Below are 25,806 nucleotides of genomic sequence, written 5' to 3' on the forward strand. Positions count from 1 at the left end.
TCTAAACCCCACCCATTCTTCCGGGGCTTTTTGCCTCTAAAATAATTACTAGACTGTTCTGACTTCTCCAGTAACTTGCCCTTCAACCAATTTAAGGGTGGTTAATATTTTTTTTCACATTTGCATTGATCATATTGTAGAATTACTTCTTTGGAATAGTATGAAGTCTGAATACTTACACTGTTTCTGAAGACTTGGAATTCTAGTGTTCTTAAATCTATCTTTGCCACCTTACTTAAGTTAAACCTGAAATTAAAAAATACACATATTTCTTTGTAAACAGCATCATAATTAAAGGGGTTATAAATACTAAGGTTGTGCTTATCTTTTGGCAGATTTTGAGATCAATGTTATCAGATTAACAGCCTTCAAAAAATAGCTACAACTTACAGTTAATATTTTGTTCACTTTTTAAAAGTAAAATACTTGAAAGTCTCCACCACTTGCTTCCTCTATATAAGATTTTAGGAAGGAGTTCTATATTATTTTTTTCTTCTCTTAAACTGGGAGCTTTTCTAGATGTTTAATATAATATCCATCTCTCTCCCCAGAACCTTCTCTCAACTTCAGTTACAGATGCAGAATTTCTCTAAGCCCAATCTATTACTGTATGAGCTGAAATAAAGTTTTAAATGTGTAAAATAATAATTCACTGCTAATATGAAAACATTCTGATAATCTACCAGCAATGCCTACCTTGATATTAACTTATCTACAAAGACAGAAGGGTTGGAATATAAGGCCAGAGGAATAAACTGAATGTAGACAGGCGCATCTGCAGGATTTTCTAACGTAATCTCTTCTTCCTTAAACAAAGTAAAGACACAGTAAGTGAAAGACTGCCACCATTAAAAGAGCCAGGACATGCAGGCAACCTAAGTGTCCACTGACAGATGAATGGATAAGGAAGATGTGGCACATATATACAATGGAATATTACTCAGCCATAAAAAGAAACGAAACTGAGTTATTTACAGTGAGGTGGATGGACCTAGAGTCTGTCATACAGAGTGAAGTCAGTCAGAAAGAGAAAAACAAATACCGTATGCTAACACATATACATGGAATCCAAAAAAATAGAAATGGTTCTGATGAACCTAAGGGCAGGACAGGAAAAAAGACGCAGATGTAGAGAATGGACTTGAGGACACAGGGAGGGTGGGGGGGTGGAGGGTAAGCTGGGATGAAGTGAGAGAGTGGCATGGACATATATACACTACCAAATGTAAAACAGATAGCTAGTGGGAAGCAGCCGCATAGCACAGGGAGCTCAGCTCGGTGCTTTGTGAACACCTAGAGGGGTGGGATAGGGAGGGTGGGAGGGAGACGCAAGAGGGAGGGGATGTGGGGATACATGTATATGTATAGCTGATTCACTTTGTTATAAAGCAGAAACTAACACACCATTGGAAAGTAATTATACTCCAATAAAGATGTTAAAAAAAAAAAAAAGAGCAGATACTTCATAACCCTATTACAGATTTCCCAGAACTGATGTCATTCTGAATACTTACTGAAGAGCAGTTTGTATTAGTAAGGGGAAACCTCATGTGATGGGGTGAGCTGAGGACGGACGGCCAGGAGAGCTCGGCAGTGATTTTTGACAGTATGTTTTTTTGAAGGTCTGTATTTACTTCAAATATAGCGCTCAATCTAGAAAAACAATTTGTAAGTCACTGTAACAAAATGAAATATTTGAGTTTTCTGAATATAGGAAATTCTATTAGGCTTGTGTATTTGAGAAATTTTACTTGCTCTAATATTTAAGTCTGCTTCTCACAGAGACATGTATGAAGATGCCTCTATTTCGGCACAAAGAGCTGCCAAAGTATCACTGATCACCTGTACAGTATTGTCTTCGTACTGAATTCGAAAGGGAAAAGGCAGGGATATTCAGATAACATGATGTTACGGGGATCCTAAAGGATCTTGCATGTTTAGTGGAAAGATCCAGACACCAACAGCAGGCAAATGTTTTCAGTAGAACTAGTAAGAAGGCAGTGCACTGCTTGGCATATGGCTTTTTCCCCACTTGAGATAAAAAACAAAACAAAATCCTGATACACAATGAAGACATCAGTTGAAGAGGTAACACATATGAGGATTCTGTCCAGATATGTATAGTTAAGAGCAATTTTCAGGGCCTCATTTGACTATTTCCCTACATATGAGTATTTATAAGCCAGCGGTTAAGAACTCAGAGCACATTCCCTAAGGAAACAATATTATAAATGGGGCTAAGGTGCCTGGGCACAAACACTGAAGCCTGTTTTATCCTATAAGACTACTGAATTATGACACCCTAATATTGGTGAGAATACCGGTTTTGTATGACGAGTAACGAATTCTCTGTAACATTCACGCTGAGAAAGTAAGACAAAGGCAGGGGCAGGGAAAATGCCACATTCACTGTGCAACTGGGACACAGTGGCACAGGGCACGCAGGGAGCCTGGGTCTTTGGGAGTGAAACACTAGGCTCACAGAGAGGAAAGCAGGGGTTTCAGGGGGCGGGGCGTGAAGAGGTTCCTTGGCAGATGAACCTAGGGCAGCACTGCAAGTTATTTATTCATAATTGGATGTTAAACTGTGGAGGCGACCTGTACCTTACAATGTCCGCTATGGAACTGTAGAGGACCAAGGAGTGTTTGAATTAGTGTTCTCTTAGTGAGTTCATTAGAAGTCATCTCTGTACTAATTTTAACCATTGTAAAGTTAAAATTTAACTCTCTTTTGCCTTAAGAGAACCTTTCACAGAAGATAGTTCAGATAAATAGAAACCTGCAGATTTAATCATTCATGGCTTGAAAATCTTACATACTATAAATTGGAAGATCTTGATGATACTGACAAATACATTTCAAATCAGCCAATGGAGAAGAACAGTTTTCATCAGGTTGCTAGTCAAATCCTCTTCTGAAGTACACAGAAAGATCAAATTTCTATACTGCCACATAAGTGTGTCTTTGCTTTTGAATCCAGATGTGGTACTGATTTGTCGCTGGGACATTTTCTACTTGCCACAGACATAAGGTTGAGCCCATGTGAACGGGCCATGCACCCCTAACAGCTCAGGTCTGGAAAGGGAGGAAGCAGTTCTTTTCAGGAGGGGCAGAGACACTCCTCCTCCTGTGAGGTTAAACCTAGAAAGTGTTTTCCTAGCCTTTAACAGAGGTCAGTGGTAGGGAGAAACTTTCTTTCTTATGCAAATGGTGTGTCTAAGGTAAACAATGAAGTTATCCTACACAAGGACAACTTCATCGAGTTCCTCTGACTTTAAGGAAGCATCTAGAACACTGGAAAAAAGACAAAAATGGTAGTGTGCATACTTCTGAGAAATATACAACTACAATGGCAATTCAAGATGCTTCCTGAAGATTAGGCATATTTTCTTACCTACAGGGCAATAAAATAACCTAATATAAGAATAACTTTAGAAAGGCATGTTTCATACTGGTAAAGATAGCTCAAATACTTAAATGAAGCAAAACCACTTACTTATGACCTGAATTTTCCTTTATTCCCATCCATCCTTTGAACAGGCTTTGATGCAAATCCCAGTCAGCATCCCAAGCATCTTCCTGCATGGCTATACCAGGCTGTACTTTGGGTTCAGCTAAACCAAGGAGACAAATGGTATGACATACTCAGCCCTTCAAATGATTCCTATAGCATCAAGAGATAGGGATGGGCCTTAAAAGTGGCCGCCTTTTATTAAAGAGTATTCTGGGGAGGGAGTGAAGGGCATGAGAGAGAACGGCAAGATAACTTACATTTGGACAGAAAAGGCAAGCCAACATAGCAATGATCCCCACACTGCAGTCCAGGATCAAAATAAATGTTTGCAATCTATAAAGAGGCACAGGAGAACCATGAATCCCCAATCCACAGAAGGTCACAATGACAAAGTGCTAATGGATGGGAATTTTTGCAAATATAACATTTTCAAACCTTTGATTTTTTCCCTGGCTCCAAATCTTCCTTATTGCCCCGTAATCGTTTGTAGTAAAATCGTACATCTTCTGACAAAGATCGTATTTGTTGGATCTTTACCTTCTGTGAGAAGGAATTCATAATATTTAAACTCTGATGAACTATTTTCCCCTGAAGGAAGAAAACAAACAAACTCATCTGTAAATGGTAGATTTTCTTCAGAACACACACTTTAGAGCTGACAGACATATTTCTAGGAAACCAAAGTTCAAAGGACATTTAGAATTTTCAAAAGTTGATGAACTTTAAATTTGTAACCAGAGCCCCTCCTCCAAATGTACGTATTTTGTTGTTTTTATGGCCTATTACAGATAATTTAGCAGGTCAAATCTCTGCAATCTCGTAAAAATGAATTAAAGTAAAAATGTTCACATACTAACAAAGGTACAGAGCTAGCTTTGAATAAAGGAAGCAGTCACTGTCAGTTTGTTAAGAAAGGTTTGATTATACCAAGGCCAGGGTGCCTTAAAAGTATCCAAATTCAGGATGAAATAAGTGAACTCTAAAATCCAAAGCTATTTTCTTTATAAAAGAAAAATACTATTTGTGCCAAAGAGAAATTAGACATTTTTAAAAAACACAGGTTATCAAGCATCATATTAAAACAGTATACAGCTTAAATCATTAAATTACCAATGATTGCTCTTATCAGCTGCATGCTTCTCCCTATGACAGAGTACCAGATTTTAAATAAAAAATTACATGATTCAAATAATCATCAATAAGAATCATATTATAATATTTTACTTTCTTTTGTCTGAATATAGAACCAGAATCCTATAACCTGATTCCCAGCCATTTGAAGAAGTCTCTAAAATGACCAGACCCTGCTGGTCTAATATTTGGTATTGAAAGACAAAGAAGTCGGGACTTCCCTGGTGGTCCAGCCGTTAGGACTCCCGCTCCAGGTGCAGGGAGCCTGGGTTTGATCCCTCATCAGGGAACTAGATCCCACATTCCACAACTAAAAGATCCCACGTGTTGCAACTAAGACCTGGCACAGCTGAATAAATAAATAAATGTTTTTTTTTTAAAAAAGACAAAGAAGTTAAGAAAATGAACAGTAAAAGGAGTTGAATGATGGTGCAGTTAAGACTAACACTCATCATTTACAGTCTGACCAGAGTAGAAAGATGTTAGAGGGTAGGGATGCTGCTGTGAGGATACGAACATAAGAGAAGAAAGCAGAAGCCTATGCTGAGTCCCAGCTTGGCCTCCCCCCAGCTGTGTCTTCCCGGCAGTTAACTGGTCTTCATGCACCTGTAATAACTACTACTCTTGTGTCCACATCTTGTCTCTCAGGGGTATGGTGGGGATCAAGAGAGGTAACAGATACAGAAGTTCATTTTATAATGGTATTCAAATACGAAGTATTAAACTGTGAGTTATTTGAAATGTTCATTCTGAGGTACCAAGTTTTCATCACTTGGCTCTAGTAGTCTCCATCTGATAAGAGATTTTACAGAATTTCATGACTGTTATGGGCTGAACGTCTGTGTGCTCCCCCACACTCACATGTTGAAATCCTAACCCCCCAGTGTGATGGTATCAGGAGGCAGGGCCTTCGGGAGGTGATCAGGTCATGAGGGTGGAGCCCTCATGAACGGGATTAGTGCCCTTAAAAGAGGCACAAGAGCTTGCCCTCCCTGTCTGCTCTTTTGGCTGTGTGAGGATACAATGAGAAGATGCCCGTCGGCAAACCGAGGAAGTAGGCCCTCACCAGACACCAGGTCTGCTGGTGCCTTGATGTTGGACTTCCCATCCGTCTGAAGATACCTGAAAGCTTAATCTGAAGTACTGCAAAACCAACACCTTGTTTTTATAGATGCCTTCTCATTTACTCTGTCCATGAGCCTTTCACTTTGCCATCTACTGAATTATTCCCTTCCAGGATATATGCAGGGATCAAGGAGATCATGGATTGAAAAGGCAATTGAAGGTTCTTTTGGATAAATAATGAAGTCAAGAGTTCTGTATAGTCAGTACAAAGTGGAATGATAAGAAGACAAAGATTGAATTAAGACCCAAACTTAGGTGTGCTGAACCTATTAATTCAAATTTATATTTGAAGCTAATTTATATTTAAGGAGCTAAAATTTGAATTTAGGTTTTATCGTATATAGCATTAAGATTTTGCAATGTACTGTTTCTCTTAACCCGTCAGGTCTCCTGCCACAGCTGAGAGACACTTCCATCTGTTCCAAGGTGTCCTGAATCGTCTACACTATCTTCCTGCAAAAGGTGGCCTCCTGGTTTCCCCGTTTCTTTCCTCCCTGTTCTCCAGGCTCAAACTCTATGTCATATTCTTGAGTCCTCTATCTACCTACCTACCCATACCTGTTTCCATTAGTATAACCTCCTCAAGATATTCAAGTACAGTTCAAACGGTTCATCTGAAATGTCTCTTGCCTATGTTCTCTTTTTCATTATTTTGCTCCTTCATCCACCCATTATCTACTAGATACCTGCTACTTGGGGTATAAGATCCCTCATCTCTTTCCCACCGGATCTCAGAGTCTTGTTGGGGAGACCAACACATAAGGCAACATTTACAGCACAATGTGAGGCTTGCTGCCAGAGAAGTAATCTCAAATTGTTTCAGAAGCACACATGAAATAACTAGTACTGTCTAGTGGAGTGAAGAAATCTTCAGAGAGGAGATGACAATGGCATTGGATCTTGAAAGACATGAAAGAGTTCTTGAAGGTAGGAGAGGAGGAAGGGCAGTCAAGGCAGATGAGCAGCAAAGGTGTGGAGGTATGAAAGCGATTTACTGCCTCTGCCAATGCCCTAAGCTCAAACCTCCCTTTGACGCTTTCCTTGTGGACGGTGGCCAGAGTCTCTGGGTTGGCTTCCAGGTACACTATTGCTACTCCCAGACGTGTCCTACGTTTACTTCTGCCAGAGAGCCAGTCTTGAAAGCTTAACTCTGACGATGTCCAGCCTCTGCTCAAAAACTTTAGATTTTCATGGACTTAAGTGCATTGCATTTTTTTCATGCTATCACTCCAAGGTACCATTCCATCTTCTCTCTTGAAACTTCCCTGCATTCTTGTAAAACTGGACGACTCACCACTGCCTAAAGCCATCTCAGACTCTGCTGCCTGTGTCTCTATTCAGGTTGTTTCCTGGGCCCTGAACGCCATTCTTGCTAACCCTTGTCTATCCCTGCCAGAAGAAATTCCAAGCCAATTCACATGGCACCTTCATCAATTAGATATGTATTTTCTTCATAGCATGTTATTTTTCACCTCTTAGGGCAATTTCTACATCCTGCTCTACGTCTATGAATCATGGGCCCATTTCTCATTCTAGATTGAAAACTTTTTGAGAGAAGGGACTATTTCTTATTCTTCTTTATGTCTCCTAAAGAAGCTGGTACAATGTCTTACCTTAAAATAAGTGATTAATAAAGAGTAACTGACTTTATTGTTGAATTCTAGGAACATAAAGGCAAAGAGAAAAAAAATTAGCAAGAAGAAGGCTACAAATTAACTGTCTTACTGGAAAAGAAGGTGGAAGAACCATATGCTTTGGGAAGCAAGTCAGAGAACCCACTGCGATCACAGCTTTCACGGGAATTGTTAGGATCTGTGGAGGGAAGAAGCAAACCACAGAGAAATGAGTGTTTAAGTCTGCGATTGACACTGACAGTTGTTGTAGGGGGCAGTTATTTTGGGGGATTAAAAGAACCAATCTTGGGATGTATATTAGCATTAACCAACTGATAAGCAAAATTAAAATCACCCATGGATACTGTTTAATCTATCCATGTACTTCATAAAATGCACTGAAATACAATAAATTTCCATGTACTTCTCAGTGAGTCGATGAAAACATGGTAAACAAGACCAAACAATGGGGAAGGAATGAAGAACAGATTTTTCATAATATAGGTTTTGTAGATTATTAATTCAAAAAGTTCAATTATTCTCCTAAAACAATGAATGAAAAATCCAGCATTTTCTAAAGTTACATAGCTCTCTACTTTTTGTACTCAGCAATAAATTAACATCAAGCTAATTTGAAAAAATGAGTTGAACGTTCCAGATTTTGAATCTCAACTCGTATGCTTATTTGCAATTCACAAAGATGCTGATACTTTGCTAAGATATGAAATGTACTTATTCCTATCAAAAGTGATAAACGTGGATTCCTTATTTTTGGAGGTAATTTGACATACTCCCAACATATCATTTATTATTAGATGACCAATTCTGTTTATTCTGAATTAGTTTTCTTTCATGTGGGGGTTGTATGTACTGAAAAGATAGGAGAACAAGGGTAGCAACTTGCTGACTTTAGCAGTGCTCGACTTCCCAAACAGCTCTGAAATAATAAATCAAAATATTTAGGTGCGGCAGAAATATGTCTCTTCAAAGTCTCATTGAGTGCAACATGTCAAACCCCCCAAAAAGCCTTTAAAAAGTTCACTGATTTTCACTTGGTTCCTTGACGTAGAAGTCAAGGAACATGTAAATATGATTGTGAGAACTCAAATTAAGATGTGATTTCCTGATTGTATCTTCCTTCTTGGAAATGTTACACAGGAGGATATTTATGACCTCAGAAAGGAGAGAGACCTATCGCAGGAATTTCAGTCAGGGTCTGTGCAATGCTACAACTATTTGTAAGCAGGCTTCTAACAGCAATTCTAAATGTGCCAAATGCTTTTCTGAAGTTGCTTTTAGTCAAAAGATTTGGGTTTTATCAGAAAACTATGAGCTAATGAACACAAATATTCTGTAAACTAGTCTCAAAAGCTCAGTTTTTAAGGCATGAAAGCGGTAAACTGTAACTTTCTGAGTAAACTTAGTTCTGTTTCTATAAAAACAAAAAAAGACTGAATTACTCAGAAAGACCCCATTGACACCAATCCCTGTAAATAAAGTCCTTACCTCATAGTCTGTTGTGATCTGTATGGCCCCATCATGAATCCCTTCCAGTTTTTTTGCAGTAAGTTTGACTCTGAACACTGCAAAATATCCTGAAGCTAGTATTACCTGTATGTAGGAGAAATGACATCATTCATCAGCCTTGCTGGCTGAAGTTTTCTATTAAAATGGAAAAGAAAGCTACAGTGATAAACTGACTTCAAAATCCTAACCTGTACCAGTGTAACACTGAATTACCATATCATCACATACAAATATCTCAAAATAATGCCCATCCCTGGATGTTTATCTACTATACTTATTCCATGGGCTACTGAGAAAACTGGTTCCCTGAGGAACAGCTGACTTCTCAGCTGCAAAGCTGGGGAGGGGTGTGGTCCTCACACCCCAACCGGGTACGTGCAGGGTCAAAGCGGGTGAGGGCTGCAGCAGAGGGACACAGGCTTCCACTAACCCTTTGGCCACATTAGGGCACAAGTATTAATACATACAAAGTTGGTTATGCTTCAAGTTCTGAATTTAACTCTGTCATGTTTTAATAACCATGTCCTCAGATCCACTGAGATTGGATCATATGGAAACATCAAAAATCATGGAAAGAAGGAAAAGTTACGCAATAAAAATGTGAAAGAAAGGAGAATGTGGATCTTGTTTTCTCAAGCTATTTGCTGATGTTTCTGGCACTTAACTTTTTCAATCATGATACTTCCAAAAAACATGAAATTCAATTTGTGAAGTTGTACTTTAGTTTGTAAATGTTGATATGCCAAACATACTCACTTTCCCCCTTTTATAAGCATTTCTGTGTTGGATTTGTGCAACTCTAACGTTTTCATCATGACTCTAACCAGCCAAATAAGAACATGTGTCTCAGGAGTGCAGAGAGCTGCTGGCAGTGTGTGTTTCATAAGGAACAGGATGCTTGTTTAGTTCATAGGTTTGGCTTTTTGGCAAACAGGTGGAAAGCAGTTGAAAGTTTAGGCATTACAAACTTAAAAAAACACATATTGTGGAGTTGCTATTTTGAAGCTGGCAACTCACTACAACTTCCTATTTTAAGTAAGCATTCATAACAGTGATCTCATCTTTCTGTCCCTTGTTTTTGTGTTTATACAGTTTTATATAAAACCTAATTCTAAAACCCTGAAGTTTCAAGCAGGCTTCATGTTACTGAGTGGACCTCTCAAATTTAAGTAGTAAGTGTTAACACATGTTATTAAGTATGAGGAAATGATCCAGAGTCCTAAAATTATTAATTTATAATGTCTTATAAAAAGCAGTATAATTCAACCATCTCAGATTAGATATACATACAATTTTACTGTAACTTCATTACTGAAATGAACACATTAATGGCTGGTCTCATTATTATCCTTTTTCAGCACTCAATTTGTATTAAAAATAAAACCTCAGCTGGGGTGACAAATATTACTTGTCACGGGCATATCCTTTTTTTGTTTTAAAAGGAGGCTTTATTTATGAATCAAATTTAAAACATTATAAATTATTAAAATGCAAACACCCATATACCGACCACAATATCTGATTATGTAGCCTGAATGCCACACAACTGCAATTAGAATACACATTATTTAGTACTATTTCCCACTTTTTCAGAAATCCTTTTCCAAATTTCTACATACAATCGTATTTACAGCTTTTTATTTGCTTTAATATTCAATCATAAAATCATGACTTTATGCATGTGGCTGTTTCCAGTCATTTGGAATTATTAATAATGCTATCAAACATCTGCATTCTCACAGCGTTTGGCTCTTTCAATTACTTCCATGGGAAACATTCCCAGGAGTGGTATATGTTGCCAGATTGTCCTCCAAAAAACCTATTTTGGGGGATGTTTAAGCCAATTTTTATGACCTATGGCATTCCATGGAAGCATATTTGTCAATAACCTCTGTGCGTAAGGACACTTGCTTTTCCTTTTGTAAAACTGCCACAAGAAGTTCTACGCTAAACTACAGATGACATATCTTCTGCTCCTTCGAAGTCGTACAAGGTGATTCTACTAATTCTGTTCTGAGTAGGTATAAACTCCAAGTTCTCTTTTCAGTAGTGGTCAGGGCTTAGACTGCTACACTCATTTACTCTTGTTTCATGCTCTTTTATGACCAACTGTACATAAGATAGAGTAAAAGTATATAGGGAGATCCACACAGAGATCCACCAAACGATGTTTGCCTCACTGATACTCTCTTCTAATCAGTACAGAGAATTGACCAGAAACATTACTGTATAATTGAAAACACCTTCTATCAACGTGCAGGGCTATCTCTTCTGCCTAGTGAATTCAATGAACACAGGGTTAGTTTACTACCCATGGGAATTTCTCCTGTAAGGACACTTGTGTTACAACTTAACTCCTTTGAGTCTCAAGTGCTCTCTCACCATGAGAGGAAGGGGTTTAAGTAGACTACCTATAAGGTCCTTTCAACATCAAATAGTCAGTGCTATTGCAACTCTCATAAAAATATTATGATGACTAGTCTTCTATTTGAGGTTTACATCTAAGTTTAAGGAAACAATAAAAAAGTTAACTTACTGATGACTGGTCTGATAAGGAGGATTTTTCTAACTCTGGAAGGCTTGAGATTATTGTAGTTCTATTGCCTCTTTCAGTAGCTACGAGTTCTATTGATAAACCATCTCCAATGATATGCCAACTTTTTATAGCCAACTTAAAAAAGAGAAAGATATGAAAGTGATTATTGCGGCACTAGCATAAAATCCTTAAATGTGAGTGAGAATAAAAACAATTTTTTTTTTTTACCTCAATTGGGTTGCTGTTTATAATTGCAAATAAAATGTTACTTGCTTCTGTAGCACTCAGTATACCAAAATCTATGAAACGTTCTTCTATTTTTGGGGGTAATACAAAGTACTGGAAAGATATAAAAGAACTAGATTAAATGTAAAGTCACACTTATGTAAGAGAATGTTATCAAGAAAAAGTAACTGTATTAAGATATACTAAGGTTCCTATATTTTATGTAAATATACGCATACATAATATATAATTAAGAACTTTGTACAATGGGAATATTTTGATTACTCAGAAAGGAAAACACTCATGGCCTCTACTGAATTGCTAGTTCTCCTCTGAAGGCACATAAAAATAGCAGGAAACTAAAGTGCTAGGTGAGATTAAGTGGAGCCCTGGGGAATTATGCAAAAAGTCCTCCGTCTCAGCAAACATCACACATTCATGAAAGCAGCTACAAACCAGTAACTATTTAAGCAAGAAATGCAGAAAGAGTGGTACAATAGTGACGGTCCCTTCAGCTCTAAAATTCTTGTTGATGCTAGCTTTTTGGAGAACTGCATCTCTCTGTTTTCACTTTCTGTTCTATCTTTCCTATCAGTTTTCTTTCTCATCTAAACTTCTTGCATTGATAATTTTAAGCACAGCTTTGTTTGGATTTTTTTTCCTGGCTTGTTTTCTGTACTAGAAAGACCTTTCCTGCCGTATTTCGGTGACTATTCCAGCTGTGTCTTTCCCACCTATTCCCTCTTTCTTATCTGGTTCTCTTCTTCATTCTTGCACTTCTTGGTTTTGGTCATCTCTTCCCTACAGAGTTTTCTTTTCACCCGCCCTATAGTCTTTCTTCCCTGCTTATTATCTTTCTTCCACTTAGCTCGTTTTTAGCTTCCCCATGACTATGACAGTTTAAAAGCAAAACCAAGAGAAAGTGGAATGTGGAAAACATCTAAATAGAGGCGTAACTAGAGGAGTAAACTGCATCATGAGGAGACATGGCCGCTGGGAGGGTGAAAATCTTGTAAGTACTGACGAGGGAGGAATTAGGACAACTTGTAAAGCACAGAAATAGCAAAATTTAAGTGTGTGCAACACAACTGGCTAATAATAGCTGAAAACACAAAAGACGTGTAGGGAGTTTAAATTTTAAAGGCAGATAGCATACTTACATCTAAAAAACCTGTGTATACCCGCACAGGTAAATGAAACTTAGAGGCATTGGTAATAAGTAAAATATTGTTATCTATGTGCATGGATGATGTGGATGGCATAAAAAACAGAGTAAAAATGTATCCTGATCCATTTGGAAGAATTAAGACTGGTTTGCTGAAGTTGTGAACCTAGGAAATGATGGGAGAGAAAAAACAATGTGTCAGCATCATTTGCTTGGCAGATCAGTAAAATTAAAAGTATGAGGGTTCCCAGACATACTTTAAACATTGTTTTGGCTTCTTCTGGTAGCAACACATCATGAATGAGGATCGCAAAACTGAAAGTGTTAGTGAGGTAAATTGGCCTTTCCACAGGATCAGCAGGACTGTCTCGGATGTGAAATAATGTTGCAGAGTGATCAAATCCCAAATAACTATTTGAAAAAAACAAAATAAATTATTTTTATTTCCACGTGTTAATTTAAAATCCAAGTTCTTTCGCTGTGAGTAATAATTTACGTTCAGCGTTATGACTGTTATTAGAGAATTAAGACTATAAACATTTTAGTGGTTGACCACATGGAGTCCCTGCCATGCTGGACATTAAACTATTATTGGTTAAAGTATAATTAGAAAATGAACTACATATATTATTGCCCATTTATAAAAAGCTGTAATTCTAGAACAGTGTTTAACAAGTCTATAAAGGAATATACATGACTTTGTTTCAAGTGACAATATACTTTAATAATAAGCCATAGCCACTTGCATGTTACAAAAAGAATTACAGAAAGGAAATGGTTCAAATGATTTAAAAATCACAGATTCATTTTTCTATTGTATTATGGAATCATTAAGACTTCATTTAAGCCCAAATCATATCATATCCCATTTACCTCTTTCTTCTAAAAAAGTAAACAAAATACAGGAGATTTTTCTCCTTTATAGTTGAATTTGTTCTTCTCAACACGAATTCCATGGAGTTTATGTGAATTTGGCTACTACTTTTGCTAAGATCAATAAATTTATTTATTAATAAAAAGTTATAAAGTTTATTTTAAAGAAAAACTCACCCATCTAAAACCTCTGCTTGATATGGTATTTCAAGTTTAGAATAACTCTTTTCCTTTGCTTTAACAGTTATTTTCCCAGAAAACTGAGATGGTTTTTTTGCCTTTGATGCTGAAAGGAAGCATAAAACATAATCTGTCACATTTTGCTACCAAAGAGTTTATACAGAGGATGATGAGAGTGACTTTGCATGTAGACTGACAAAATCTTAAGAAGCTGAGCTTTCAAACTGGCACAAAGAATACTTTTATAACATTTTAACTGAAATATCACATTTTTCATACAAAAATGGGAAGATCCTTTAATTTTCCTGTAATGCGATAAACAGGTAAGGAATTAGCAAGTGAACACGATTCAGGAGGAAAAGCGCTATATCTGAGCTACTTTCTCTACAGCCATAAGCTTTGGCTTTACCTACAGCAGGGTTTCTCAACCTTGGCACTACGAACATTTTAGGCCAGGTAAACTCGCTGTTGGGTGGCAGAGTGGCTGTCCCTGTGCTCTCCGGGATGTTGGGCGGTGCACAGGACGGCCTCTTGCTAGACATCAGCTGTGACAACCAAAAGTGTCTGTAGACGTTGCCAAACATCCCCTGGGAGGCAAAACTGCCCAGCCCCCCCAAGTTGAGAACTGCTAGTTTACAGCTGGATTAAGAAATAACATTCCTTGTGTGGCCAGAGTCTTGCTATAAATACCAATAAAGTAGCCTGGTGCAAAAAATGTCAAGAGTTACGAGCTCTGCCTTTTTCTATTAGCCAACCCTAACCTGTAGTGTAAGAGGAGGCATATACCCTCCCTGCCATCATACTGTCCTCACAGATGAAGTAAAACCTTTAAGTTTTGTAGCACTTCTGAATCGTTCCATCTGGAGTTACAGAAAAGAGTCAGTTGGATCCAATCTGTGTACCCATTAGATGTTCTTTCCAAAGCAAATAAAGAAGCTGTGTATCTTTATCCCCTTTAAGTACTTCAGGAACACTTCCACTTATGAGAAGAATTTATACGTAAGTTCTGCAAATGTTTGTTATCCAACTTTAGCACAAAAAAAGAACAACAAAAAGAATGGAGTGACATCTAGTATGTGGCTTATGTACGGACAGCGCAGATCCAGATTTTTGAAACTCCCATTAAACCTTGTTTCTTTCTGCTTTTTACTGTAGAGCCGTTTCTGGATGCTTTAAATTTTTTTTTTTTTTTTTTTTGCTATTTATTCTGACATAAGGCTGATAACAAGGGCCATAATTCAGGCATTTCATAGTATCTAATCAAGTTATATTTTAGCAATGAAGTGGTCAAAACCTCAAGAAAATTCAGTTAAAAATTATAAAGAGTCATGAGTTGATGAGACATGCTTGCTTGGTAAGTGAACACTGTGGAGTTAATATTCATGGCACGTTCTGAAATTTTAATTTTTAAATTAATTAATTATTTTGGCCACGCCTCTCGGCTTGCAGGATCTTAGTTCCCCTAACAGGGATTGAACCCAGGCCAGTAGACCGCCAGGGAATTCCCCTGAAATTTTTAAAAGTTAAGTAAAACAAGCATTTCTTAGGAATCTCAAGGGTAATATCATTTGTATTGGAATCCGGGGTGGTGATGGGAGAGGTGGGAGGTGAAAGGTGGAGGGATTTTCCCATGATAATAAAAACCACTTTTAAGAAATGTAGCACCTGCTTTAAAAGATGCTTTCCCTTGTCTCTGTGTTAAATTTTACATCATTTCTTTAAGAAACACTTATTTTGGAGTCTGTGATCTCAGAACCACCATTCCTGACTTTCATTTATCTCAGTGGAAATAGTCACTGTATTGTCAATACAGGAGCTGGAAAAGAAGAATGGGGGAAGTACACAGCACAGCTGCCCCAGTGTACACCCCCCCCCCCCCACTCCTTGGATTTATCAGAAGGGTAGGTCCTACATGTTGTTCTTGGGGTCAGAAATTATTACTGGTTGCTCTGTTTCTCCGTAAGGGAAGACAATGTACCTACTAATACTGACACTGATACTGGTGGTCATGGCTGGTATCTTAGCAACACAGAAGACAATTTATCACACATTTGGAAATATCTGTGCTATCAAGCCTTCTACAATACTGATTATTTCCTGACAGCTGGACTATGGAAGTATGCCATGTATTTAATCTTAACTTCTTTGGGAGTTTTCTCTGAGCTCATAGGATGAACACTGTGCTGGCAGCCAACTGTGCAGTTGCTCCAGATTCTCCCCCAGACTCTCCATGTGCATGGAGTGAGCATAGATGCTCTCACAAACACTGTGCCACACTCAGTAGGTCACTCAGTGACCAAATATTCTCTTCTGATGAGGAGCTTAGTTGTAAAATGTGGACCATGAGTAAAGATGGCTTTATCCCGCGGCCAAAGCTTAAGCTTCGGGGCTCCTCACTTGCCCGTGCCCTTATGAGCCAAGTCCCACTTGGAGTTTCAGCTTTCATTAAATTTAAATTACATATACAGTCAGACAGCCATTACATCACTACTCAAAAAATGTTATGACAGCAAATTCAGTAAATGTTCTAGTAAAGTGGGCAAAACTGAATAAAAACATGCTATTAAAATATGTTAAAGTCTGGGTTAATATTTCAAATGTCAAAATACACAATATACGTGTTTGAAATCATTGTTATCTAATTTGACAATTCTATCATGAAGGCAGTTATTTTAGTTTAGGTAGGACAGTCTGCCTCGTTAATAAAAGCCAATATATGGAAATGTTACAGAAAATACTTTATTTCTGCTCTTAAATTCAAACATGCTTCTGAAATTCAAATATATATTCACTTAATTACAAAAATTAATGACTTCATAATTAAGGCAAAGCATAATAGGTATATATGTAAAAGAGCCCAGATAACAAAAATTTAGTTCCAACCCTAATGTATTTGCTAATATTAATTCAGGTTTATGAAGTTAGAATATTTTCTTTCGTGAAACAATCAAATAAGAGTTGGTGATGATTTACAAGAAAAACCAACCTAACCAGTACTATAATATCTGACTGTAAAATGGTCTGGGTTTCTATATTAAGATGTCAACATAGATGCCTTCTAATTTATCAAAATAAGAGCACTCTATCAGAGAGAAAAAGTTGAACACTTACCATCAAAGCTGATACTTGCAACCTTGGTATATTTACTTTCTGAAGCTTTTAATGTAATTGGTTTAAAGTGTACCGTTATAGCGTCATTTTGTGGTGTAGGTCGAACACTCTGCAAAGAGAAAAATTTACATAGCATTATTTTAGTCTAGTGGTTCAGTTTATAGTGAAAAGTAAAGCAGAATCAAAACTTGAAAAGTTTAACTTTATGTGGTCCCTTTAAATAGAGTAGGCTAAGCTGACAAGACCTCAAATTAACTTCATTAGACTATTTTTATGAAATAAAATGATGACCAGAAGGAAAATGATAAAGTGACTGTAAAAAGTACAATGGGTATGAATACATAACATAGAAGAAAAGGTATTTATTTTCTAAATGAATGCCTAATTTATATATAAGAGAAAGGGACATGAGGACTTATGATAGGGGCTGCACTCCCAGCTGTGGGGTGAACCGTGAGGAAGCGGATGGCAGGGATGCGCAACCTGGAAGAGGTCAGAACGCTTTTAACTTAACAAAGTAAGAGCTTTCTGTTCAAACAACTAAACCTAAAACAACAACAAAACAGTAAAAGCTTGCACTTTTTGAGCAAGCTTAAAAAATAAGTACTATTTAAGTGCAGTTACTTTTTTAATATGATAATCCGCACTGACAAAAAGCATTTTTCATGGGAAGGGCCCTTTAAAGATACCAATTTCCTTCCCTGTTTTACAGATGAAGGACATCTTGCAATACTGAGTGATGTTTCAACAGCTTGGCATCCAGAGACAGAACTGGAAGCCAGCTGTCCTGACTTGGTCCAGGGCTCTTCACCTGGCATCCTACTGCCCAAACATATACTAATGAAAATTGTGGTATTGAACACAAGTCTTGATCAAAAATCTTCTTTTAGAATGCAATTTGAATACTACTTTGATTTCAGAACACTTCTGGGATTTCCGTTGAATTTTCAGGGACTTTATAAACTTGTCAAAGCAAGATGTTTGCCGTAGAAAGGAACACTCATCAGGCAATCGTGCTAACATGGGCGCAGTCAGATCCCCATGAGCCACCAGGTTCTTCCTCCAGCTCCCCACCCACCTTTTCTGCTCATTTATAAAGGTGGAATCTGCCTATAGAGAATGAAGGACAGTCCTCTGAAGGCACAAGAAGCACCTCAGAAGAGTGTGAAGAAAAGCAGTCTCTTGCATTGTGTTTCAATCATAGGAAAAAGTTGGTTACATACAGAGTGATGACAGACACTGCTTTTCAGTCCCAGTCAGCAGGGCGCCTCCCTTCCCACTGCTGTTAGTCCTCAGCTGTTCGGGTGTCTTTACTAGGCCTGGGAGGATAGCCCTGCAGTTTCCTGTGCTAGAAATCTTAATTGCCTTAGCTCTTGGCCTCAGGCTCTCCCAGTATTTTAACTCTTTTTCTTTCTTCTTCTTTGAGAATTCCTCATTTGCTTTTTTTTTTTTTTTTTTTTTTTGCGGTACGCGGGCCTCTCACTGTTGTGGCCTCTCTCGTTGCGGAGCACAGGCTCCAGACGCACAGGCTCTGCGGCCATGGCTCACGGGCCCAGCTGCTCCGTGGCATGTGGGATCTTCCCGGACTGGGGTACGAACCCACGTCCCCTGCATCGGCAGGCGGACTCTCAACCACTGCGCCACCAGGGAAGCCCCTCATTTGCTTTTGAATCTCTAATGGAGCTGGGAGTTGACTGGTTCATATCAATATATTTACTATCAATAAGCTTGCTGTTATTAGCAATCATTTAAAGTATGAATCTCTTCATTCCTTGAATGGTATATATATATGTATATGTGTGTATGTGTGTGTGTGTATTTTTAACAGTAAAACAAAGCGGTTTGACTATAAGATAAACTACAAACTGGACAAAAGGTTCATTTGGTTTCATCACACTACACTAAAAACTTTTTCCAAAGGAAAGGAAAGCAGTATAGAAGTACAGGTGAGACCCAGAGTGATGAGTTTACAACAGAAGGATACTAACTATTTAACCAGCAGTGTGAGTCTGAGTAAGCTGCCCATTTACTCTGGGCCTTATTTCTCCCACCCGTAAAATCCTAGGGGTTGGATTAGATTTTTTTCTAAGTTTCCACCTATCTGAAAAATTTTGTGATTCTATTAATTTTGCTGTTTTTTTTTTGGTGGGGGGCTGCACCACACAGCACGTGGGATCTTAGTTCCTTAACCAGGAACGCAGATTGAACCCGGGCCCCCTGCCATGGAAGTGCAGCGTCTTAACCACTGGACCACCAGGGAAGTCCCTAATTATGCTGTTTTTTTTTTTTTTGAATTAGACACATTTATCCTGAGGTCAGGATCTGTTAGAGAGATGACCGTATAAAACCTTACAGTTTACAGAGGACACATACGGTTCCTAATTCTTTCACTTACTCTATTGATTATGATACAGCAGCAAGGGAACCTTGACCATTTTCAAACACTTAAAGAATTTAAGTGGTGGTTCATCAGTAACAAGCACAACCCCATGTCAGAAACAGCTAAGCAATGGTATCTATTACCATACATAGTCACAGTAAGTAGTAAGAACTAAGAATAAATATTTGATGAAAAAAATGTTTTTCTCACATGAAACACACTTTAAGATTTTTCTTACCAGAGGAAAACTTTACATTCAGTATTATTACCTTAAAGCATGTCACACTAACAGTAAAATAATATTCAACTGACTCATGTTTTATACAAATGGTCTAAATTAAATTGTTCACCTGTTACCATTAAAAGAAAAAAAATCCCCCAATCAGTTAAAACCTGTTTTCCAAGGAAACAAAAACAAAGAGAGACAAACAAGCAAAACACTTAAATAGCTGGCTCATTCTGACAGTTTTAAATGAAAAATAATAAATAATCATTAACTTGTAATAAGCATATTTATACTAATAATATATTTTAGTACCAGTCACTAACTGTTGCTTACTTAAAGATAATCAAGAAGTGGAAAAAATATGGCAAGACTCCCAGGAAAGGCAGTTGGCACAGGCTTGAAGTATACTGGGTTGGTCAAAAAGTTTGTTCCGGAAAAGACCGAACGAACTTTTTGGCCAACCCAATAGTTCCAGCCTTTCTCACGACATTCATACCCAACTAATGCTCTGTAACTCTCAAGTGAAACTCAAGGCTCAGGACATTCTGAAACTACTCAACTACTTTGAGCTAGCAAGAAAAATAACCTTTCAGTATATAGCAATTGTATTTTTAACAGTAGGTGCACAAATGAGCTAAGGTCCATGTCAAGTTGACATTAGTAAAATTAATTAAGTACAGCTGTGGTTTTTATTCATTAATTAGCAAGGAAACTTCATACAAAGGTGCCTTAAGACATCTCAGGCAAACTTATTCCATCATTTATATAGTATTGTTTTATAAACATTGAGGAAAACCATATTCTCAAAGTTGCATTATAGACAATGTCAGGAAGGCTTGGACCTGGGCATCTTGTCCATTGACAGGTGAGGAACTTATATTTGGAGCTGCTTCCTTTAGTGGTCTTATATCTTGAAAGATGAAGAGACTCTGAATTCCCCGAAGGGAAATTTTAAAAAACCCTCTGGGTTTTAGCCTTGTTGAGCTCATCCTAAAATTCTATATATTTGTGAAATGGAGGGAGGGAGGACACTTAAAAAAATGCACCAGTCTCTAGGTCTGGCATATTATGGAGAAAAACACAGGAAAAACCTTGGGAAGCTCTCTTAAAACTCAGTTTCCATGGCAGGTGGGCTCATCCCCTGGCTGATGAGGCGAGGAGTCCAAGCTACCGTCGTTTCTCAAGTGGACCATGCAACAGATTTTTAACCTTCTGCAGTTCATTCTCCACAAGCAGCTACACTGACTTTTTACAACGCATAAATCAAATGACATCACTCTCTTGCTTACAATTCTGTAACTATAAATAAAATCTAAACCCCTCCCAGGGCCCCAGGAAGCCCTGCTTGACTCTCCAGCCTTCATCTTTTCCATTCAAACCACCCCCTCAACCCTGCTTCCCTTGACATCAAAGCTATTCCTTTGCACTTGCTGATCCCTTTGATGGGAACACTTGGCCACCAGCTTTTCTTATGGGTGCCTACCTCTCACTCTTGAGTTATGACTGCAAACGTCAGCTCTTCAGAGACGACTCTATCTAAACCAACTCCCTCCCCGACTTACATGCCATTCTGCTTATTTCTCAATTTACAATTATGCTGCATACCTGTTTGTCTGTCTCCCAGCTAAAAAATGAGCTCAGTAAGGACAAAGACCTTGGTTGTCTGATTCCCTTCTGTATGCTCAGTACTTAGCACAGAAGCTAGCATATAGTTGATGCTTATTAAATATTGACTGAATGAGTGAATGAAGGAATGAATGAGGAAATGAGATAAAACTACCAAAACCCTGGCAGAGTATAGGCTTCGGATGTTAGAAAAAAATACATACATAGGTAGATACAAATGTAGATCTAAACACATATACATAAATCAATAGGTTAATGGGAATATTGAATATAAAACGATATATTCATAAAGACTTGATTAATAAGTATCATTATATTCCTAATATACTTTCATGTAACTTGTACATTTTACAGTCAAATTAAGTCACTTAAAAATAAAAAGGTCTGACTCATTTTCCCTATTTGGAAAACAAGGACCTGAGTACGTTACAAGAGAGCTGTATCAAATAAGGTAATCTGTGTAAAGAACCTAGATATGTCTAACCCACGGTAAGAAAAATGTTCACTTACAGTGTATCCTAAAACTCCTTAATAAAAGAGAAAAGGAGGAACATGGGCCTGTTTATATTGAATTACCTATCATAAATGAATTACATTTTTTCATTCACATTCTTAGAATTGCTAATTTCATTTTTCTAGAAAATGTTTATTGAAAAAGACATTTGTTTGAGTCTATTTATTGTATGTAAAAAGTTAGACCAGAATGCTTGGGCTAAGTAAATGCACTTTCCCATCAAATCTCTAAGCCCTCACATTTGGAGAAGTGACTTCAAGGCCTGAAGTCTGCCCCAAAAGCATGAGAGTTCCTCCTCTGTACAAGACATCCCACAGACTGAAGAAACCAGTAAGAGACAAACAGCATGCAGAACACATAAAACATAAAAATTATCTGACATCTCAAACGGAGGCAATGGCAAGTGATCCACCGATAGGCGGGGTCTGCCCTACAGGCAAATGTGCTGCTGAATCCAGGACGTACGGCCAGACGGTGTGCTTCAGGAGTTTCCTTCGTGGAGGTTAGTGCCCTGAGCGTGCGGGCAGGAAACGGCTGGGGAGGGAGCTGTGTGCACATCATCACGTATGCGGTAACTGTGCTTCATGATGCCAACTGGGCTCAAGAAGAAATCCAGGACCAAGAAGTTCAAAGAACTTCTTGTAGGCTGTGGCCAAAGCAAGCTGGACAAATCTAGCAGAAGGAATCACGCTCCATTGCAGAGGAGAGTCTGATATAGTAAACTAGGACATTTGAAGAAAAGGAAGCACAATTCTGAGTACAAAGTGAGATTTTAAAATGTTGTAACAGAGCAGTGGTTATTAGGCCTTTGCATTTCACTGGTAAAATCTAAAATGTGTGTGTGTGTGAGGAAGTCTAACAGGTTTTCTAACTTTTTATTTTGCAAATGTGAGGATGTCGGTGGCAGGGAAGGAGAAATTCCTACTATCTACTACCTTTCTTCATAAAACAAAGGGTATTTTGGTATCAAACCAAAGGAAAAAAAAAAGGAAATTAACAAAACAAAAAGTTGGTCCTTTGAAAAGGTCAACAAAATCAACAAACCTTTAGCTAGACTGACCAAAAAAAATTTTTTAATATAGAGAAGACTCTAATTGCTAAAAACAATTAAAGATGGGCCATTACTACCTACCTCACAGGAAAAAAAAAAGTATTATAAGGGAATACTGTGAACAATGGTATGCCAACAAATTAGATAACTTAGATGAAATGAAAAAATTCCTAGGAAGACATAAGTTACTGAAACTGGTTCAAGAAGAAAAAGAAAATCTGAACAGGCCTGTAGCAAGTAAAGAGATTGAATTAATAATTTTAAAACTTCCCACAAAGAAAAATCCAGGTCCAGATGACTTTATTGGTGAATTCCACCAAACATTTAAAGAAGAATTAACATCAATCCTTCAAAAACTCTCCCCAGGGGCTTCCCTGGTGGCGCAGTGGTTGGGGGTCTGCCTGCCGATGCAGGGGACGCGGGTTCGTGTCCCGGTCCGGGAGGATCCCACATGCCGCGGAGCGGCTGGGCCCGTGAGCCATGGCCGCTGAGCCTGCGCGTCCGGAGCCTGTGCTCCGCAACGGGAGAGGCCACAACAGTGAGAGGCCCGCGTACCGGAAAAAAAAAAAAAAAAAAACTCTCCCCAAAAACGGAAGAGGAAAGAACACTTCCCCACTTATTCTATTAAAAAAACAAAAACAACCCTCTCCCAACTATCTACTACCTTTAATAATAAAACAACAAACATTTTAATGTCAAAGAAACAATGACATTATCTCAGAATAGTCCTTATCCAGAAAGGGTGTTTACAACTTTATGTTAATTATGTTAACATATACACACTCATATTTTTATAAATATTTATATTGCTCTTTTTTTTTTTTTTTTTTTTGGCGGTACGCGGGCCTCTCACTGTTGCGGCCTCTCCCGTTGCGGAGCACAGGCTCCAGACGCGCAGGCTCAGCGGCCATGGCTCACGGGCCCAGCCGCTCCGTGGCATGTGGGACGAACCCACGTCCCCTGCATCGGCAGGCGGACTCCCAACCACTGCGCCACCAGGGAAGCCCTATATTGCTCTTATTTTGCTCATTTTTCTATAGACTTGTGAAAATTTCAATACAGATTAAAGAGGCAAAAACAATCACTAACCCCTCAATATAGCAGTAACAGTCAGCATTATGTGGTTTTTTTTTTTTTTTTTTTTTAAGAAAAATATAGTATCAGAGTGGCTAGGTCAAAGGAGCTGTTCCTTGTCATCTGTGGAAGGGTCCCAGGCCCTTGAAGACTTCACCAAGGAGCAGGGGCATGAATCCCAGCAGACTCAGGCACCTTCAGAGCAGGTCCCTCTCAGTCGGCCTAACACTGCAGTGCTAGGAACCTCAGGTTGGGGTAGTTTCAGCTCCACTGCAGATTGGGGGAAGTTCTTTACCATAGGCGTCCCCAACCCCCGGGCCGCAGACCGGTAGCACTCTGCGGCCTGTTAGGAACTGGGTCGCACAGCAGGAGGTGAGTGGTGGGCAAGCGAAGCTTCATCTGCTGCTCCCCATTGCTCGCATTACGCCTGAACCATCCCCCACCGTCCCCCCACACCCACCCCGGTCCGTGGAAAAACTGTCTTCCACAAAACCGGTCCCTGGTGCCAAAAAGTTTGGGGACCGCTTCTTTACCAGACTCCATTCCCCTAACCCACCCCCAATCCTCCTACCTAGCAGGAAGAAATACTAGGTCATATGGCAGGACACTGCTTAGCCTATGACTCTACTAGTGAGCAAGGTCTACCTAGATTTTGCTTTAGCTCAACACCTCACCTCCTGGTGAGGTTCCCAAGTTACAAAGAGAATAAGGGAAGAGGAAAGCAGTATATTTTTATTATAACCTGTGCTGATGTCAGAAAACCTAAATTCAGAGAACTCTGATAAAATGAAATAGATCAGATGGGCTTTGAGACTTAACAGACTGTTGCCCATCCCTGCCCAAACCCAGAGTTTACCACCAAATGGTGGAATAGAGACCAAAGAGAAGAGAGTATACAAACCCCAAGTGACGGGAGAGATGGTCATCCCAGGTAACCACATTTTAATGCACAGTGACCTTGCTCACCATCTCATGACACTCCACTTCCACTTACAAGGCATCAAAGTCACCTGTTCTTCGAGTATGTGTGAGGGGGAGAGAGGACCCTAGTTTACAGTGTGCTGTCAAGGGTAACTACGGCAGCTGCAGGTTAGAAGGGGTACCAAAGACAAATGTTAACAGCACTCAACCACTACCTACCGGATTTCTTTGCTTCCTTATTTCTCTTTCCAACTCATCTGAATCTCTTCTTCTCTCTTTTTACTTAACTGTACCTTAAGTCTAACGACCCGTTTTTCTTTGCACATACATGGCACGCAGATCCTAGGATTTATCAGACTCTACAGGCCTAAACAGGAACCTCATGAACTTTGGTTCACACTTAGCTTGGAGAAGACTGTCCACATGCCCTTCTCATCCTGAAAATCTGGTGATTAGAGAGGCAGAACAGGTTTCTTGTATCACGCTTTGAACCAAAGTGTCACCAGGTCACCATAAAATAGAATTCCTTTAGAGCAAGAGTTTAATCATTTTAAACTCTGTCATAAGTTTAAAAACAAAGAATATATAAATTAGGAAAAAGAAAAGTAAAAACTTACTGTTATTGGTACATCTTTTGTTCCTGAATTTAATAAATGAAGATTTAAAACTTTTGGTAGATCTGTTAAAATTGAGGAAAAGAAAATATTTCTTAAAATGGTATGCTTTATAGCAAGTTAGAATCTTTCTCTTTTTAGATATCAGACTGAATGTATTTTAGAATGTGAACTAGAATAACAATCACATTTATAAAAAGAATGTGACAATCACACTCCTTGACAGGAACTGCCTTACTCTTAAGGACAGTGAGTACTATAGGAACTGCCCCCTCCTAAACAATCGGACCAAAAAACAAAACAAAACAAAAGTTTTCATTGAAATTGACGTTATCACTATCTTTTAGTTTCCCAGCAAAGCATAATGAAGCAATTCAGTAAAGTACAATATAAAATTATT

General features: G+C 38.5%; 1 protein-coding gene across 3 annotated transcripts in view; it reads right to left on the minus strand.

Annotated features, from left to right (window-relative positions):
• The window catches only part of TMEM131 (transmembrane protein 131), a gene marked incomplete at its 5' end in the record, with an annotated part of 192,081 nt that overhangs the window by 41,755 nt on the left and 124,520 nt on the right, over nt 1-25,806 (minus strand). For all 3 annotated transcript variants that reach the window (XM_082672565.1, XM_082672564.1, XM_082672563.1), the window contains 15 exons: nt 180-246; nt 697-806; nt 1,515-1,653; nt 3,497-3,614; nt 3,772-3,847; nt 3,950-4,102; nt 7,496-7,582; nt 8,890-8,994; nt 11,447-11,581; nt 11,675-11,785; nt 12,832-13,002; nt 13,094-13,247; nt 13,887-13,995; nt 17,001-17,109; nt 25,410-25,471. In XM_082672565.1, coding sequence (XP_082528691.1) covers nt 180-246; nt 697-806; nt 1,515-1,653; nt 3,497-3,614; nt 3,772-3,847; nt 3,950-4,102; nt 7,496-7,582; nt 8,890-8,994; nt 11,447-11,581; nt 11,675-11,785; nt 12,832-13,002; nt 13,094-13,247; nt 13,887-13,995; nt 17,001-17,109; nt 25,410-25,471 — 1,706 coding nt within the window. The remainder of the gene's footprint in view (nt 1-179; nt 247-696; nt 807-1,514; nt 1,654-3,496; nt 3,615-3,771; nt 3,848-3,949; nt 4,103-7,495; nt 7,583-8,889; nt 8,995-11,446; nt 11,582-11,674; nt 11,786-12,831; nt 13,003-13,093; nt 13,248-13,886; nt 13,996-17,000; nt 17,110-25,409; nt 25,472-25,806) is intronic.

The sequence above is a fragment of the Grampus griseus genome (assembly GCF_964374135.1).
Source record: "Grampus griseus genome assembly, chromosome: 15".
NCBI lineage: Eukaryota > Metazoa > Chordata > Mammalia > Artiodactyla > Delphinidae > Grampus > Grampus griseus.